General features: G+C 49.6%; 1 protein-coding gene across 3 annotated transcripts in view; it reads left to right on the top strand.

The window, feature by feature from the left end:
* The window catches only part of LPIN1 (lipin 1), a 99,699-nt gene that overhangs the window by 9,360 nt on the left and 76,394 nt on the right, over positions 1–13,945 (top strand). For all 3 annotated transcript variants that reach the window (XM_073216398.1, XM_073216392.1, XM_073216443.1), the window contains exon 2: positions 12,972–13,028. In XM_073216398.1, coding sequence (XP_073072499.1) covers positions 12,972–13,028 — 57 coding nt within the window. The remainder of the gene's footprint in view (positions 1–12,971; positions 13,029–13,945) is intronic.

Raw genomic sequence — 13,945 nt, 5'->3', positions numbered from 1 at the left:
CTGCTCAGAGCTCTGCTCCCCATCTTTGTGAAGGTGCTCGGACTCCCCCACCCCCCGGCCACAGTCATCTCTGTGCCTCTGAACTTCAGAACTGCTGAGAGTCTGTGTCTCTCAGCTGTCTGTGCGTCCGGGACCGGCTTCCTTGTGGTTCCGCCCTTGCTGTGTTGTTCCGGAGGTGGCCGTGTTGTGTCCCATTATTCGTGTCAAGCTCTCGGAGGACAGGACCATGGCTCTTTGTGCTCCCCATCTGTTTCCCAGCCCACACCTGGCACAGGAAGGGCACTCAATAGCATGGCTAACTTTTTGAATATCTGTTAATTTTTTTAAAGTATAAAATCTTTCATGTATACAAAAGTTACGGAGAATAATATGAACACCTGTATCCTTACTGCTACCCGAGCAATAAAAAAGATTATTACAGGTGCCACTCTGCGTGGCCCACTCTCCAGTCATTTTCTCAGCTTCTGTGAATCTGCACAACAGCCCACCAGCTGTGACATCAGATGCTTTGTTTGGTGTTCCTGCCAAAAGATAAGGATGCTAAAGCCAAGGTCCAAGGCCACAGCGAGGCCAAAATTCATTCAATTCAGTCACTTGGTATTTATTGAGAGTCTATTATGTGCCTGGTACTGTGCTAAAAACGTGACATGCATCAGTGAGCTATCTGACCAAAACAAAACAAATCAAAAGTAAAGCCCTGGCCTCATGGAGTTTGCATTCTGGATGGTCCATAAACAAGAAGTATAATAAATGTGCAAATTATGTCATGTGGTAGTAGTTACAGTGCAATGGAAAAACTGAAACGCACGTGGATCAGGGATTCTGAGGTGGGAGGACAGACTGGCCGGGGGGGTGGTCTCGGGGGGAAGGTGGTTCGGGGCAAAGACTGAAGGTGATGAGGAGCTAGTCACCTGACTCTGGGGAAAGGTGTCCTGGGTAGAGCAAATAAGCGGAGCAAGGACCCTGGGGTGGAGCGTTTGAGGGCCAGCACTTGCCCAGCCCGGCTCGGATGGCGTAGGTGGAGGGCCTCTGCAGGTAAGCCAGAGGCGGAGGGAGTATGGCGGCTTGGCCTTCCGAGGACTTGGACTTTTACCTTGAGCCTTTTCAGGGCTTAAGCTGAGCACCGATGCTCTCTGACCTGGTTGGTGCAGCCTGGGGAGTATTTTATAAGAAGAGAGAAGCAGGAGATGCAATTAGGAGACTACTGCAGTAAGTAAGCGTTGAGGCGAGGGGGCTCCGGCTGAGGGGACAGCAGTGGGAAGGGACCGATTGTGGACATGTCTTGGCGACAGAGCCATCAGGGTTTCCCTAGGAACTAGATGTTGGTATGAGAGGAGGAGGAAAGTTTGCACCATGGTGTCTGGCCTGAGCACCTGGAGTGATACGGTTTCCATCCACCAAGATGGGGCAAGCCTGCAGTAGAACAGCGGGGGTCCAGCTGAGGTTTGGACTTACGGAGCTGGGGATGTCTGCCTGATTTCACAGATGGAGATGTTGAGTAAGCGGTTGTGCATGTGAATCTGGAGTGAGGTTAGGGCTGGAAATATGCATCTAGGAGTCATGAGCCCCATGGGAGATATTTAAAGCCAAGTAGGAGGTGAAACCAGGAAGCCAGGTGAAGAAAGTATTTCAAGGCCGAGGAAGTGAGAAATTGTGTCAAATGTTGATCAAAAGCAAGATTAAGTCTGAGAGATGTTCATTGGATCAGCACCACGAATGCCCCTGGGGACCTTGATGAGGACAGTTCTGGAGAATCAGTGCGGGGAGGGGACAAGAGCCTAAGTGGGTTTCAGAGAGAATGAAAAGAAGGGAAGTGAAGAAAAGCACAGATGACTCTGTAGAGGCGTTGCTGGGACCGGAAACGGAGATGGGCAGCAGCAGGCAGGGGAGTCGGGTCGAGAGAAGGTCTTGTAACGTGCAACAAACAAAACAAAGGGAGAGTGAGAGCATGTTTCATTGTTGATTGGACTGATTAGAAAAGATGGGAAAATTGGTGATGTATTAAAAGAGGCCATCTGCCACCAACGAGTACTGAGCTGCTCTCTGCCTTTGTGCGGGGGACACAGGCTGAATTCTTAAGTCACAACAATGCACAGCCTCGGGCAGGCTGTGGGCTGCCAGGCCAACGCAGGGGGAAGCGGACCAAAGCCTGGCACCTGGTTTCATCCTTGGAACCGCTAGGCCAGAGTGACCCAGGGCACCTCTTCCTGGCTCTGCATGGCAGCTGCTTCTCTGAGCCTTGGCCCCTGGGCCCCCTCTCCCTGCTGTGTGACTGTCTTTCCCCTTTCACCTCTGAGAACCCTGGTCACCTCCACAGTGAGCTTGGGGGTGGCTCCCTGTGAGGCCCTCCCTGGGCTCCTGCCATGCTAGGCTCCCTTTTCCGTGGTTCACCAGGTCAGCAGGCATCAGTGGTGTGGGCCTGGGACCCCTTCAGAGCGTGGCCCCCCGCCCTGTCCTGCGTCCCCAGCCTCTGGCCTAGAGAGGCATGTTTGCTCCTGAGAAGGAGCTGTGTCCTGTGAGAACAAATGCGTTGCCTCCCAGCTCAAGTCCTGAGGACAAGGGGTGCCCATCTCTGTGCAGCTCTGGCTTGTTCCCTCTTTGTTTTCAAGTGAATCTGTCCATCAAATAGGCAGCCCTGAAACCTGAGACCCTGTGTGTTCCCACAGCCAGCCTCGTGCATGTTCTAGAAGGCTCTCCCAGCTCCATGTCTGGGGCCGCCCCAGAGCTCTGCAGAGCAGCAGGCTGGAGCAGCAGCCCCTGGCGGCTGGTGGCTGAGGCAGGGGGCAGCAAGGAGCACTCTCCGTTCTCGGGGCCACACCAGGCTTCCGTTAGTGCTTTTCCCCACTTGGGCCTCGAAGCCTGCAGCCTGCCTGATCTGATATAGCCACTCAGGAAGTCAGCCTGCCTCCCCAGTACTGGGAGGCGCCGAGTCCACTGAGCCTGGTGAGCTGCTGGCTCCACCCTTGCTGGCTGTTGGTAGTGACGAGTCCTGCCCTGGGGACAGGGAAAGGCCACTGTTTGTGGGATGGTGAGTGGAGAGGCGCTTGGGTGGCCACCTAGGTGACTCACACCCCGTCCAGTCGGCCTTGCTGGCTGTGGCCACCAAGCCCCCTTGTGTCCCTCCCATGTACGTCTACCTCCCCATCTCCGCAGGCCAGGAGCTTCCCCACAATCCTCAGGAGCAGGACAGGGCAGGCCTACCCAGGCTTTCCTCAGCCCGGGGGGCTCCCCAGCTGCAAGTGCTGGCTTTGCTGCCAGCCCTGGGGGGGCGCTGTAGGTGGGCAGACAGAGGGTGTCTCTGTGTGCAGCGCTGAGCACGTTGTCATTTTCTCCCAAGCAATGGACAACCTCCCTCCAGTGCCCTACCCACAGCTTCTGATCCGCAGGGACATGGGTGTCTGTCATCTCAGTCAGGGATGCCCCGGCGTGTTGCACCAGCCTGGAGTGGGGCACATCGTGTCCTGCCATGTCCTGGCTCCTCAGCCACCATGGCCTCCTGCCTGCTGCCCGCTCGCCAACCTGGCAGAGGCCCAGCTTCATAGCAGCTGTCCCAGGAGACCAGATGCTTTCGTGGAAGGGACTGGATGTACCCAAGGTCAAGGGTTCTTCTCCAAGTTCTGTATTTAGAGGTCGTCCCTGGATCAGGGTGCTCTGATGGGCTCACACTTTGCCACCTTTTCTGGGAAATGCAAGAACAATAGCACATGACCCAGTGTCTTCTGAGGCAGCAACATCTTCATGTTTTTTGTAGTTATTTCTGCAAAGAAACCCACCCACATTTGAGCTGATGCATCATGCTTGGTTTTTAAAAGCTGCTCTGAGCATCAGCTTCTTTATTTCTAAGTGGATGCAGGTGAACCTGCCCTACAGGGAGGTAGAGGCACTCATGTCAGTGTGCAGGGCACACTCAGCACGTGGTTGGTGCTCACTCAGTGGTGGCTTCTGCTAGTGACAGACCTCCTCCCACCAGAGGCTCTGCGCACACCTGGGCTTCCAGGCCACGGCTCTGTAACCATGCTTGTGTCACATTGCTACTTTCCTGGACAAAGTGCCTCACTGATGCTGACTCTTTCTGTCTCTGTCCTCAACTTGTTTCCCTGAAGTGCAGAGTCCTCATGCCCTTAGCCCTGTGCCTGTGCTCTGTGCTCGCAACTTCTCGGTGGCTCACAGCCCTGCTGAGATTCTCCGCATCTCCTTGGTGGTGAGCCTTTCCTCCTTCTTGTCATATTCTCCTGTTGACCTGGTGAACTCCTACTTGATCATCAATACCCAGTTCTTCTGGGATTTCTTCCCTGACCCTCCTTTGTCTTTCCCTAGGAGATTGTCCTCCTTCTGAGCTTCCCAGCAGTTGTTCATGCCTCCATGATAGCACACACCAGGTTGGATCATAGAGAGTCATTTCTGCACCTGTTTTTCCTGCTCGACTGAGAGTGACCCATGGGGTCATGTCTCACTCCTCTTTGTAATTGACCCAGTGATGCACTCAGTACTTAGCATGGGGCATGGCACATAGTAGATGCTCAGTTACTGTATGACCAGACTTGATTAATCCAGTCCTCGCTGGTCTCTGCTCTGAATTGCAACAATGCTCAAGTTTGTCCCAGTACCTGGCTCAGGTGGCACACACCGTGAACTCTCAAAGGGTTGAGTAATTGCACTATACCTTTAGTTATGCCATTTATTTGTATGTAGTGGCAGTAGTAGTAGTAGTAGTAATAATAATAATAATAATAATAATAATAATAATAATAATAATAATAAAATGATATGTATTGAATGTATAATATGTACTGGCTTCTGTACTAAGCACTTTAAATTCATTCATAATTATAACAATATATTCTTAACCTCATTTTACAGAGGAAAAATTTGAAGCATAGAAAAGTTAAATGACTAGGTCAAGGTCACACAGTTTGTGAGAGGGCTAGGAGCTGAGCTCAGGTCTGTCAGATTCTACAGTCTATATTTTAGTTGCCCTAGAAAAAGCTGCTTGTATCCCTTACTGGAGTATCCAGGGCTGTAGGGTTCTTTCCGGTTGGGTGTGTGCCTATTTGGTTTGGTTGGTGGCTGTACTAAAGCTGTTCTTTAGCTATTTTGCATGACACTCCCTGGGTGTATCCATGTCTTGGTGTAATATGGTTGTCTCTGCTGAGTCTCACCTTCTGGTCTTGTGGTTCCAGATGCTGAGAATTTTAAGGGTACCGGGGATTCATTTTACTCAGGTGTGACACAGACATGGAGATGACTGTCATGAAGGAAGAAGGTCATAACACTCACAGATCCCTAGAAATAGGAGGCTTGGTGCTCTGTGAAGGACCACGTGGGGAGGCAGCAGGGTCAGAGGAGGCAGGGAGCAAGGGGGAAACATGGGAAAGAGCCTCTGCTGTAGTTTCCCTGGGGAAGGAACAGGCAGGGTGAGCAGCCTTGGGACCGGCCAGTGTGAATGATTTCAGCAGGCCCCGGGGCTCAGGGGCTGTGCCCGCGTGTCTGGGACTGGGGCAGGTGGGTAGTGGCTGACAGTAAGAGCACCCCATCCAGGGGAGGGCTGGTAGATTTGCCTAGGAAAGGCGTTCTCATGAATATCCTCAAGCCTGGGGGCCTGAAGAAGAAACCAGACGTGGAAAGGTGGATTTCATCCGGGTCCCCAGTAAGAGGTTTTTATTCTCAAGAAAATGAATAAATACATATTGCTGAGTTTTCTTTTTCTTCACAAGAACAGGTGCTCTGTGGCATGGAAACAGCACTGGTTTCTCTCCTTGGCCAGCAGCCCTGGGAGGGGCAGTCTCTTCAGAGACCGCAAAGGCCTAGATGTTAGAGCATCAGGATCCAGAATATACAAAGGCATGGTTGATACACCAAGTAACATGGAGTCTTGAGAAAGACAAACGTTGGCTCCCCAGGCATGGCCTAACTAGGCAGGGAATCTCAGTGTGTGCCCGGGGTCTCTCCACAGCAAGAGCTGCGTGAGAGTGAGGAGCGAGCCGGAATGTGGGCAGAGCGGCCTGGGGGCAGCCTCCCTCGTGCCGGCCTGGGTCCACTTTCTGACTCTCACCTATTCCATACAAACATCCACCTGCCCTGCTGTTCATTTCCGTGCCCCCACCCCCACCCCGCCCACCCTCACATGGCTCCTGCCACGGGCCTGCATGTTCAGGCTTGGATTTCTTAACTACTATCTTATTTTTCATGGGAGATGCGTGGAGATGGGCAGGGCAGATGACGGACCCCCAGGGTTGTGTCTGACGTTTGGTATTTCTGCAGCAGAATTTCTCCTAAATTAGTTACCTGACATATAAATACCACCATTTGCTCAGTGAAAAAGGGGTTTCAAGATTTAGTGGTTTTGCTAAATGCTACATTCTGTATAACCTCTTGGAGACTGACACCCTGCAGTGATGTCATAATGGCACTGAGAAGCTAAGCAGGTGAAGAATCTTTAAATCAGTTTTATGTGATGTTTCCAAACCTACTGACCCATCATGGAGCTACTTTTGCAAAATACTCTCTACCATCTCATGAGAAACCCTTGAGAACTGCTGCCCTGCTGGGAGGGCTGGAGTGGGGGAACTGGCCTGGTCCTGAGCTGCCCACTCACAGGCTTGTGTGACCAGTCTTACTGGCTTGGAGGCCAGGACTTCAGGGTGCCCACAGAGCCTGGTGTAACTGCCCCAAGGAACTCAAGATCTCATCTTGGCTGGATCTTCCCCAGAGTCTCTGCTGTGCTTGTGGATTGCACAGAGCATTGTACCAGGTCTTGCTTCTCTCTGGGTTCCTGGCTTCTCACACAGTTTCTGGCAAACAGTGGGTGCTCAGTGATTGCCTATACTGAGTGAGTTTCCCATTTGAACCCTCTAATTAGAGGCTGTGTCCTTGTTTTCCATTCAATCCTACTCTTGTATAGATAGAAAGTATATTTATGCTTATTGTGAGTTCTTTTCATAAATAAGCAAGGAGGCAGGTTCTGCCATAAATACACACACACACACACACACATATCACACACACACATACAAACACAGGTGGTATACACACAAGCAAGCACATAGACACCCTTGCAAAAATCAGGCATAATCACTCCTTCTCTACTACCAGACACACAGATGCACTTTTAACATAAACACAAAAAGAAATACAATCTAGATTCCCTGCTCCCCAACACACATGCTCTATTCTGGGTATTTATTCCTCAAAAATTTCATGACTGTGCGCAACTATTTTATGGTATCTCATGATCTCATGGGGCAGGACTTGGGCAGGGCTTGGCTGGATGATTCTCAGTGCCTCGTGCGTTACTGAGATGACTCAGGGAAACCTGGACTGGTGGATGGGCTGGTCTGGAAGGACCTCCATGGCTTCCCTCAGGGGTCTGGTGGCAGGGTCGGAGGAGGGGGCTGGAAGGCCTGGCTCAGTGGGACTGTTGACAGGAGTGCGCACAGAGAGCCTCTCAGACACGACATTTCAGGGCAGCCAGCTGTCTTATGCAGTAGCTGGCCTGCCCCAGAGAGCATTGCCCGGGATGGGGGTGACTGGAAGATTTCTTATGGACTAGCCCCAGGAGCTGGGGAGCATCACTTGTCCTGTGCATTAAAGCGAAGCAAGTCACTTAGGCTCAGCTCAGATCTACAGGGAGGACTATTGGAGGAGCAGCAAAGATGAGGCCATCTGCAATCTAACACACACACAAAGCCTACCTAGCCCACGAGAAGCCTAAGCCTTCCCAGTTAAGCTCAGCGCCGGGGGTTGCATCTGACCTGCAGCAGCAGCAGCAAGCGCTGAACCCTCCGCATTGTGGGGGAGCGTGCTGCCTACTTGATTGCCTTTCCCAGGGCTGCACATGGAATAGGAGGCTTGGGTGACAGCCTGCACTGGGCGGCTACTTCTTTACTGGGAGGCATTTCTACCCAGGGAGTCAGATGTCAGGTACCTTTTTCAGTATCCAGGCCTACCTTCTTTATTATGGCAGAAGTTGCATTTTTTACAAATTGTGGCAATCCTGCATTGAGCAAGTCTGTTGGTGCCATTTTCCCAACAGCATTTGCTCATTTCATGTCTCTGGCTCACATCTGGGTAATCCTCCCAATATTTCAAGCTCTTTCATTATTATTTTATTTGTTAAATCACTGTGATCAGTGATTATGACTCACTGAAAGATCAGATGATGACTGGCACTTTTTAACAGTAAGGTATTCTTACATGAAGGTTTGTACATTGTATTTTTAAACATGATACTATTGTACATTTAATAGACTGCAGGATAATGTTAACATAATTTCGTATACACTGGCAAACTAAAAACTTCATTTGACTGGCTTTATTGTGATACTCACTTTATCGTAGTGGTCTGGAACCGAACTTGTGATATCTCTGAGGTATGCCCCTGCGCAGTGCAGGGGTCCTTACAGTCTGCAGTCACAGATCGTGTTATGCATACTCAGGAGAATCACAGAACGTCAGAGCAGGAAGTGCCCCATGTTCTGTCCACGCCAGCCCCCTTGTTGCTGTACCCATGGGGATACTGAGGCCAAGAGAAGGAGCCAACTGCTCATGGTCACACACTGGGATCTCAAGGTCCCGGGTCCTCCGGCCACCCGACACCCAGTGCAGGGCTGCAATATGCAGCTTCCTTGGCCTGGGCCTCCATGGGCTGAGCACCCTCCAGAGACCAGTGCACTGTGGGTTGGAAGCCTGGGTGAGCGCTGGACACTGAGGCAGTGCAGACACCGCCAGTCAGCAGTGAGGTCCCATGGAACTTGGCTCTCACACGAGAGGCCAGGAAGACATGACCAGGAGCAGGCGATAACTTCCCCTTAGCAGCTGCTGACCATGGCACTGGTCAGATGAAAGCCCAGACTTGAGACCACCAGATGGCCACAGGGACCACCACCACCTTCATCTTTCCCCTAGGAAAAGTGCTAAAATAAGGCGGAGCCCAGCCCCCTCCCATACCAGTAGCCTGAAATGTGAATGAAGGGATGGCATGGCTTTGAAGTCAGTCAAACCTGGGTCAGACCCCAGTTTGCCCATTCCCACTTGCTAGCTGAGTGACCTTGGGCAAGTCCCTTGACCTTGTGTGCTCCAGTCATCTGTATATTGAGAAAATCATATTTTTATTCTTCTATTCAACAAACGTTTATTGACTACCATGTGCCAGACACTGCTGGGGATACAGTGATGAGAACAATAGACACTGTCCCTTACTGAGGCAGCTGCCATTACCTGAAGAGGTATGCAAACAAAAGTAACTTTGTAAACTGTGTTAAGTGCCCTGAAGGAGTGATAGAGAGATAAGAAGGGGTGCAGTTGTGATGTGGGCAAGTCGAGGAGGTAAAGGACAGCCTCTCTGAGGACACTTGGTCTGGTGTGAAGCATGAGTTAGTAGCTAACCAACTGAAATGTGCTTCAGGCAGGGGAAATGCCACATGCAAAGGCCCTGTGGCTGGATGGAATAAGTTGAATAGTAAGGGTAGAAAGGCTGGTGTGACTGCGTCAAGAGCTCAAAAGGAACAAGTAGGAGATGAGACTAAGAAGCGGGGATGCAGTGGGAATTTTGTTCACAAAGTTCAGTTTAAAATATTGTATACATTTTATATATTTACTTGAATGGTTTTAAACATGGGGATAACATGATCAGGTTGTGTTTCAAAAAGATGACCTTGTCTACAGCATGGAGATTGAACAGAACGGCATGAGGAGATGTGGGCAATCCCAGTAGGGGGGGTGCACTAGCAGAATAATGGTCCTCCAAAGATGTCCAGGTCCTAATCCTCAGAATCTGTGAATATGTTAATTAAATGGCAAAAAAGAACTAAGGTTGCAGAAGGAATTAAGGTTACTCACCACTGACCTTAAAATAGGAAGATTACCTTGGATTATCCAGGTGGGCCCGATAGAATCCCATGAATTTAGAGAGTGGGGCAGAGAGATGGGGCATCAGAAGCACTTGACTGCCCTCACTAGCTCTGAAGACGGAGGAGGTGTTATTAGCCTCATTTTGTAAATGAAGGAAAGGAGTTTCTAAGACATGAAGTGACCTACCCAGGACCACGCATTATGAAGCTGATAGAAACATACATGTCATAGAGTCCTCCTCACTTGCAAGGAGTGGAACAGAAATGTGGCTTGGCAGCGAATGCCTGAAGGAGGATCTGAATAATTATACAATTCATGGTATAAATAAGGTAAAAGCAGATCAGTTGTTCAGAAGACACTCACTTATTCTTGACTTTGAGTCTTCCACTGTAAGATCACCCAGGAGTTGCATCCTAACATTTGTATGACACATCATTGTTTTCCACAGTATTATCTTTTTTAATTCTTAGATCAGCAATATGAGGTCACTATTCTCACAGATGAGAAGATTGAGGCTTAGAAAGGTTAAATTCTTTGCTAAAGTCACATAGCTCTCAGTGGGAGAACTGCGATTCAAAGTGAAGTTCATTTTTGGCATCCACTGTGACTTCTACCTGCTCAGCGCCCAAGGTCTGAAGGCTGGGCTTCAGATTTTGTGTTAGGACTTTGAATTACAACTGACAAATAGTTGTGGGGTGTAATGAGGTTATTTTCTTCTTGGCTTTGAGAGAAATTACTGTTGAAATACATGAGTCCATCATTTTGGGGGTTCTTGTGTTAATATTTAATCTCTGAAATCAAACCAACTCCTGGGGCAGGGGTCAGAGTCATTGCTTCCATGGCAGCAAGAAATATATTTGGTGTTTTATTTGAAACTTCAGTTTTAATTGGGACCAAATCCAAGCACTGTGAATTTAAACTGTCGCCAGCCTGCCTTCCTTGTGAGCAAGAAGTCAGTGCAACTATTGTACCCAGCGAAGCTGGTGGGCGTGTGACTGTGTTTGCGCCCCATGAGGAATTTGAGCTAGATGGTCCAGAACGTCTGTATCCAATTGCTTGATTTTTTGCAACCAGCTGTAATATTCCACAGGAGCTGAAATGGAAGCAGTAACTGGATTCCAGGAAGTATTTCAAATGTACTGTCCAGTTGAAAACAGGACTGAATTAATTGTCATATTAAGTAATTTATGAAGAAACCAATCACCCTACCCCATTTTCCCAAGTATCTGACTTGTGCAGAATCCCTTAACATATCTGCCTCCCTTACTGGGTTCTCTCTTATAGGAAAATCTATCGTTTTTATTCCAGATATGGCTCCAGATACTAAAATAATCCTCCTCATACTGATACTTCCAGTTTTCCTCATTTAGTTAATGGTACTGTCGTCTACCCAGTCACCCCCAGGCCAGAAACTTCAGTCATCCTCACAATGTTCCTTTTCCCCTCTCCACACCCACCCAACCTGTCACTCATCAAGCCCAGGCGATCCTCCACTAGGAGGCGCTCACAGCCACCCCTTCCTCTTTGTCCCCTCAGTGGCTTCGCTTACATCCTGGCTGCTCTTTACTGGAAGAGCCTTTAAATTTGCTTCTCTGCCTCCAATACACAGACATCAGAGTGGTCCTTGGAAACACACACCTGCTCCTCCTCCTCCGTGGCTCCCATTGCGTCTAGCAATTATTCTCCAACCATGTGCCCTGAAGCCTCAGGGTCTGTAGCTGAGAGCCAGCCCTCCGGGCCCCACCCATGTGCGACCACAGCAGTTCCCCATCTATCTGTTTACACAGGAGCTCTGGCAAAAGATTTTGTTTAAGGAGACTTTTTTTTTTTTTAACAGTGAAACTGGCCCCACTCTTCCCATGTCTCCTGACCCAGGACCCCTCCCAGGGACCCTCTTGCAAGTGCTGCAGCTGCTCTCCCATGGGGCCACACCTCGCTGATCTCCAGACCTGGGTGTGAGCTTTGTCCCTTTGACATCCCCTCTCCTCCGTCTGGAATGGCCTTTCTTCCACCTCTTCTCCCAGAGCCCTGCTTGTCCTCAGAAGTGGCTCAGACCCCCCTTTTGCAGATGGCAGGGAACCTTCATCTGTTCCCTGCAGGCAAATTGTTGTCTGCCTCCCATGCTCCTGGTGGACCTGGACACGTGTTGGTAGTAGCCCTGGCCACGACAAACTTCCACGTGTCCTCCTGCCTGCCCCCAGGGAGCTTAGAAGCAACTCATAGACAAGATGTACATTTTCCTCCTCTCTGCCTTCCACTTCCCAGCAAAGTACATGGTCCTGAGAGGAACTCAATAAATCATGATGTGAGGCAACACCGTTAGCTACTAGCCAAGCAACAGTGTGGGCTGGAAAAGCTAAATGGTAGCAGGTAGGGTGACAGGCAATGGGGTGACAGACAAGGGTTGTTGATTCTTGGCTGCGTTCATTGAACTTAGGACATGTATATCTTTGAGTATAACTGAAGTGTAATTTAAAGCCTACAAAAACTCAACACATCCCTTACTCAGGCTTGGCTACATTAGCATGGGGCTGCCCTTTGGGAGCTTTACCTGGTCCACCTGTAGGAAAAGCAGATGGTGCAGGTCCTGTTCGGGCAGGTAGCGCCACCCCACTAGTCTTCACAGCTCATACGTGTGCCAGGCTTTGCCCCTTCTCCTGAAGGAACTCAGTTAATGCTCACAACACCTCTGTCAGCTCCAGGGTTATTATTATGCCCATTTTACAGATAGGAAAACAAGCCCTGTGCAGCCACACAGCTAAGAACAGTAGCAGCCTCACTTATATCCTAAATCTCCTGAAGTTTTACCAGTAGATTACAGGTGCTTTGGGAAGAGCCGAGATGGAGACAGAGGGAAGGATTGGGGAAAGAGATGCACGACCTCCTAACTTACCCTCTGTAACCAAGACTCCACCCTCTCATTGACCATGTTGAGAAAAACCACCACATCCTTCTTATTTAATTTCTTTTTAGTTGTGATATAACTCACATACCATAAACTTCACCATATTAAAGTGTGCAGGTTAGTGGGTTTTAGTATGTTCACAGGGTTGTGTAATCATTACTGCTGGCTAATTCCAGAACATTTCCATCCATTCATTTCTAATGCTTTTGTTTTTCAGATTCCAATAATGAGGGACCCTGGATGGATTAGAAATGTGTGGTCTTCAAACATTAATGTGAGTGAATTCGCTATGAATGTCCTCATTATACTTTCACATTTCAAGATGAAAGAAAACAATCTTTGACAAACTGGCTTACTGCCACAGATGCATGCGGTCTCCAGACCAGGACCCCGCCAATCAACTGATCAGGTCTGGCCTGTAGCACTTTCTGAAGGTTTCCTAAGTTCTGGATGGTCTTAGAACATTTTGGCTAGTTCCTAATCTTCTCTCCCTGTGATCTATCACCCGACAGGCAGAGGTCTGGTTTGTCGCCTCCCTGATTAGAGAGCATTCAATGGCTCCCTAGTGCCGATGGAAAAAGCTTCATGTTAGTACTCATGCCATGTGTCACCCTTGATGACTGTCCTTACCGTGACTGCAGTCATATTGTGTCTAATAAAAGCCCTTGCAGCGGCCCCAATCCCTCAGGGCCCCCTGGCGGGTCCAGCCTCTTCATCCTGCACCCACTGGTTCCTGTGTCATCCTGCCTGGTCCCCAAGCCTGAGGCCAGGCCACTGTACTTGGGGCTTTGCTCTCTGCTCTGCTCTGCTCACAGTCTGTCCTTTGACTCTGCCCAGACCTAGACTCCTGCCCCTCATGCTCTGTCCTGTGGTTCTGGCTCACTGGGCCTCTGCGGTCTGGGAGGGATATGGTCCGGAGGGAAGCACGTGCATACGTGTTCTCCTTTCTTACACTCTGCCATTTATGGGTAATCTCCCCCTGTTTCAGTTTGTTCTGTATTCAGACTCTGCCTTTCTTACATGTGGAGTTGTTCTTGGAGGGGGGTATTTATTTCCTGGAAGTTATATTTGCCTTTCTTTTGTCTTGTCAAGAGGAGAAATATATGCTTCCCAATCCCTGCCCACTCCACCCCATGCAAATATTGTCCTTCAGCTTTTACTTGATGTCTGTCTCTTGGACACCATCCCATT

The sequence above is a fragment of the Manis javanica genome, chromosome 1 (genome assembly GCF_040802235.1).
Source record: "Manis javanica isolate MJ-LG chromosome 1, MJ_LKY, whole genome shotgun sequence".
Classification (NCBI taxonomy): domain Eukaryota; kingdom Metazoa; phylum Chordata; class Mammalia; order Pholidota; family Manidae; genus Manis; species Manis javanica.
The sequence above is the reverse complement of the archived record's forward strand: the minus strand, read 5'-3'. Positions and strand labels throughout refer to the sequence as shown.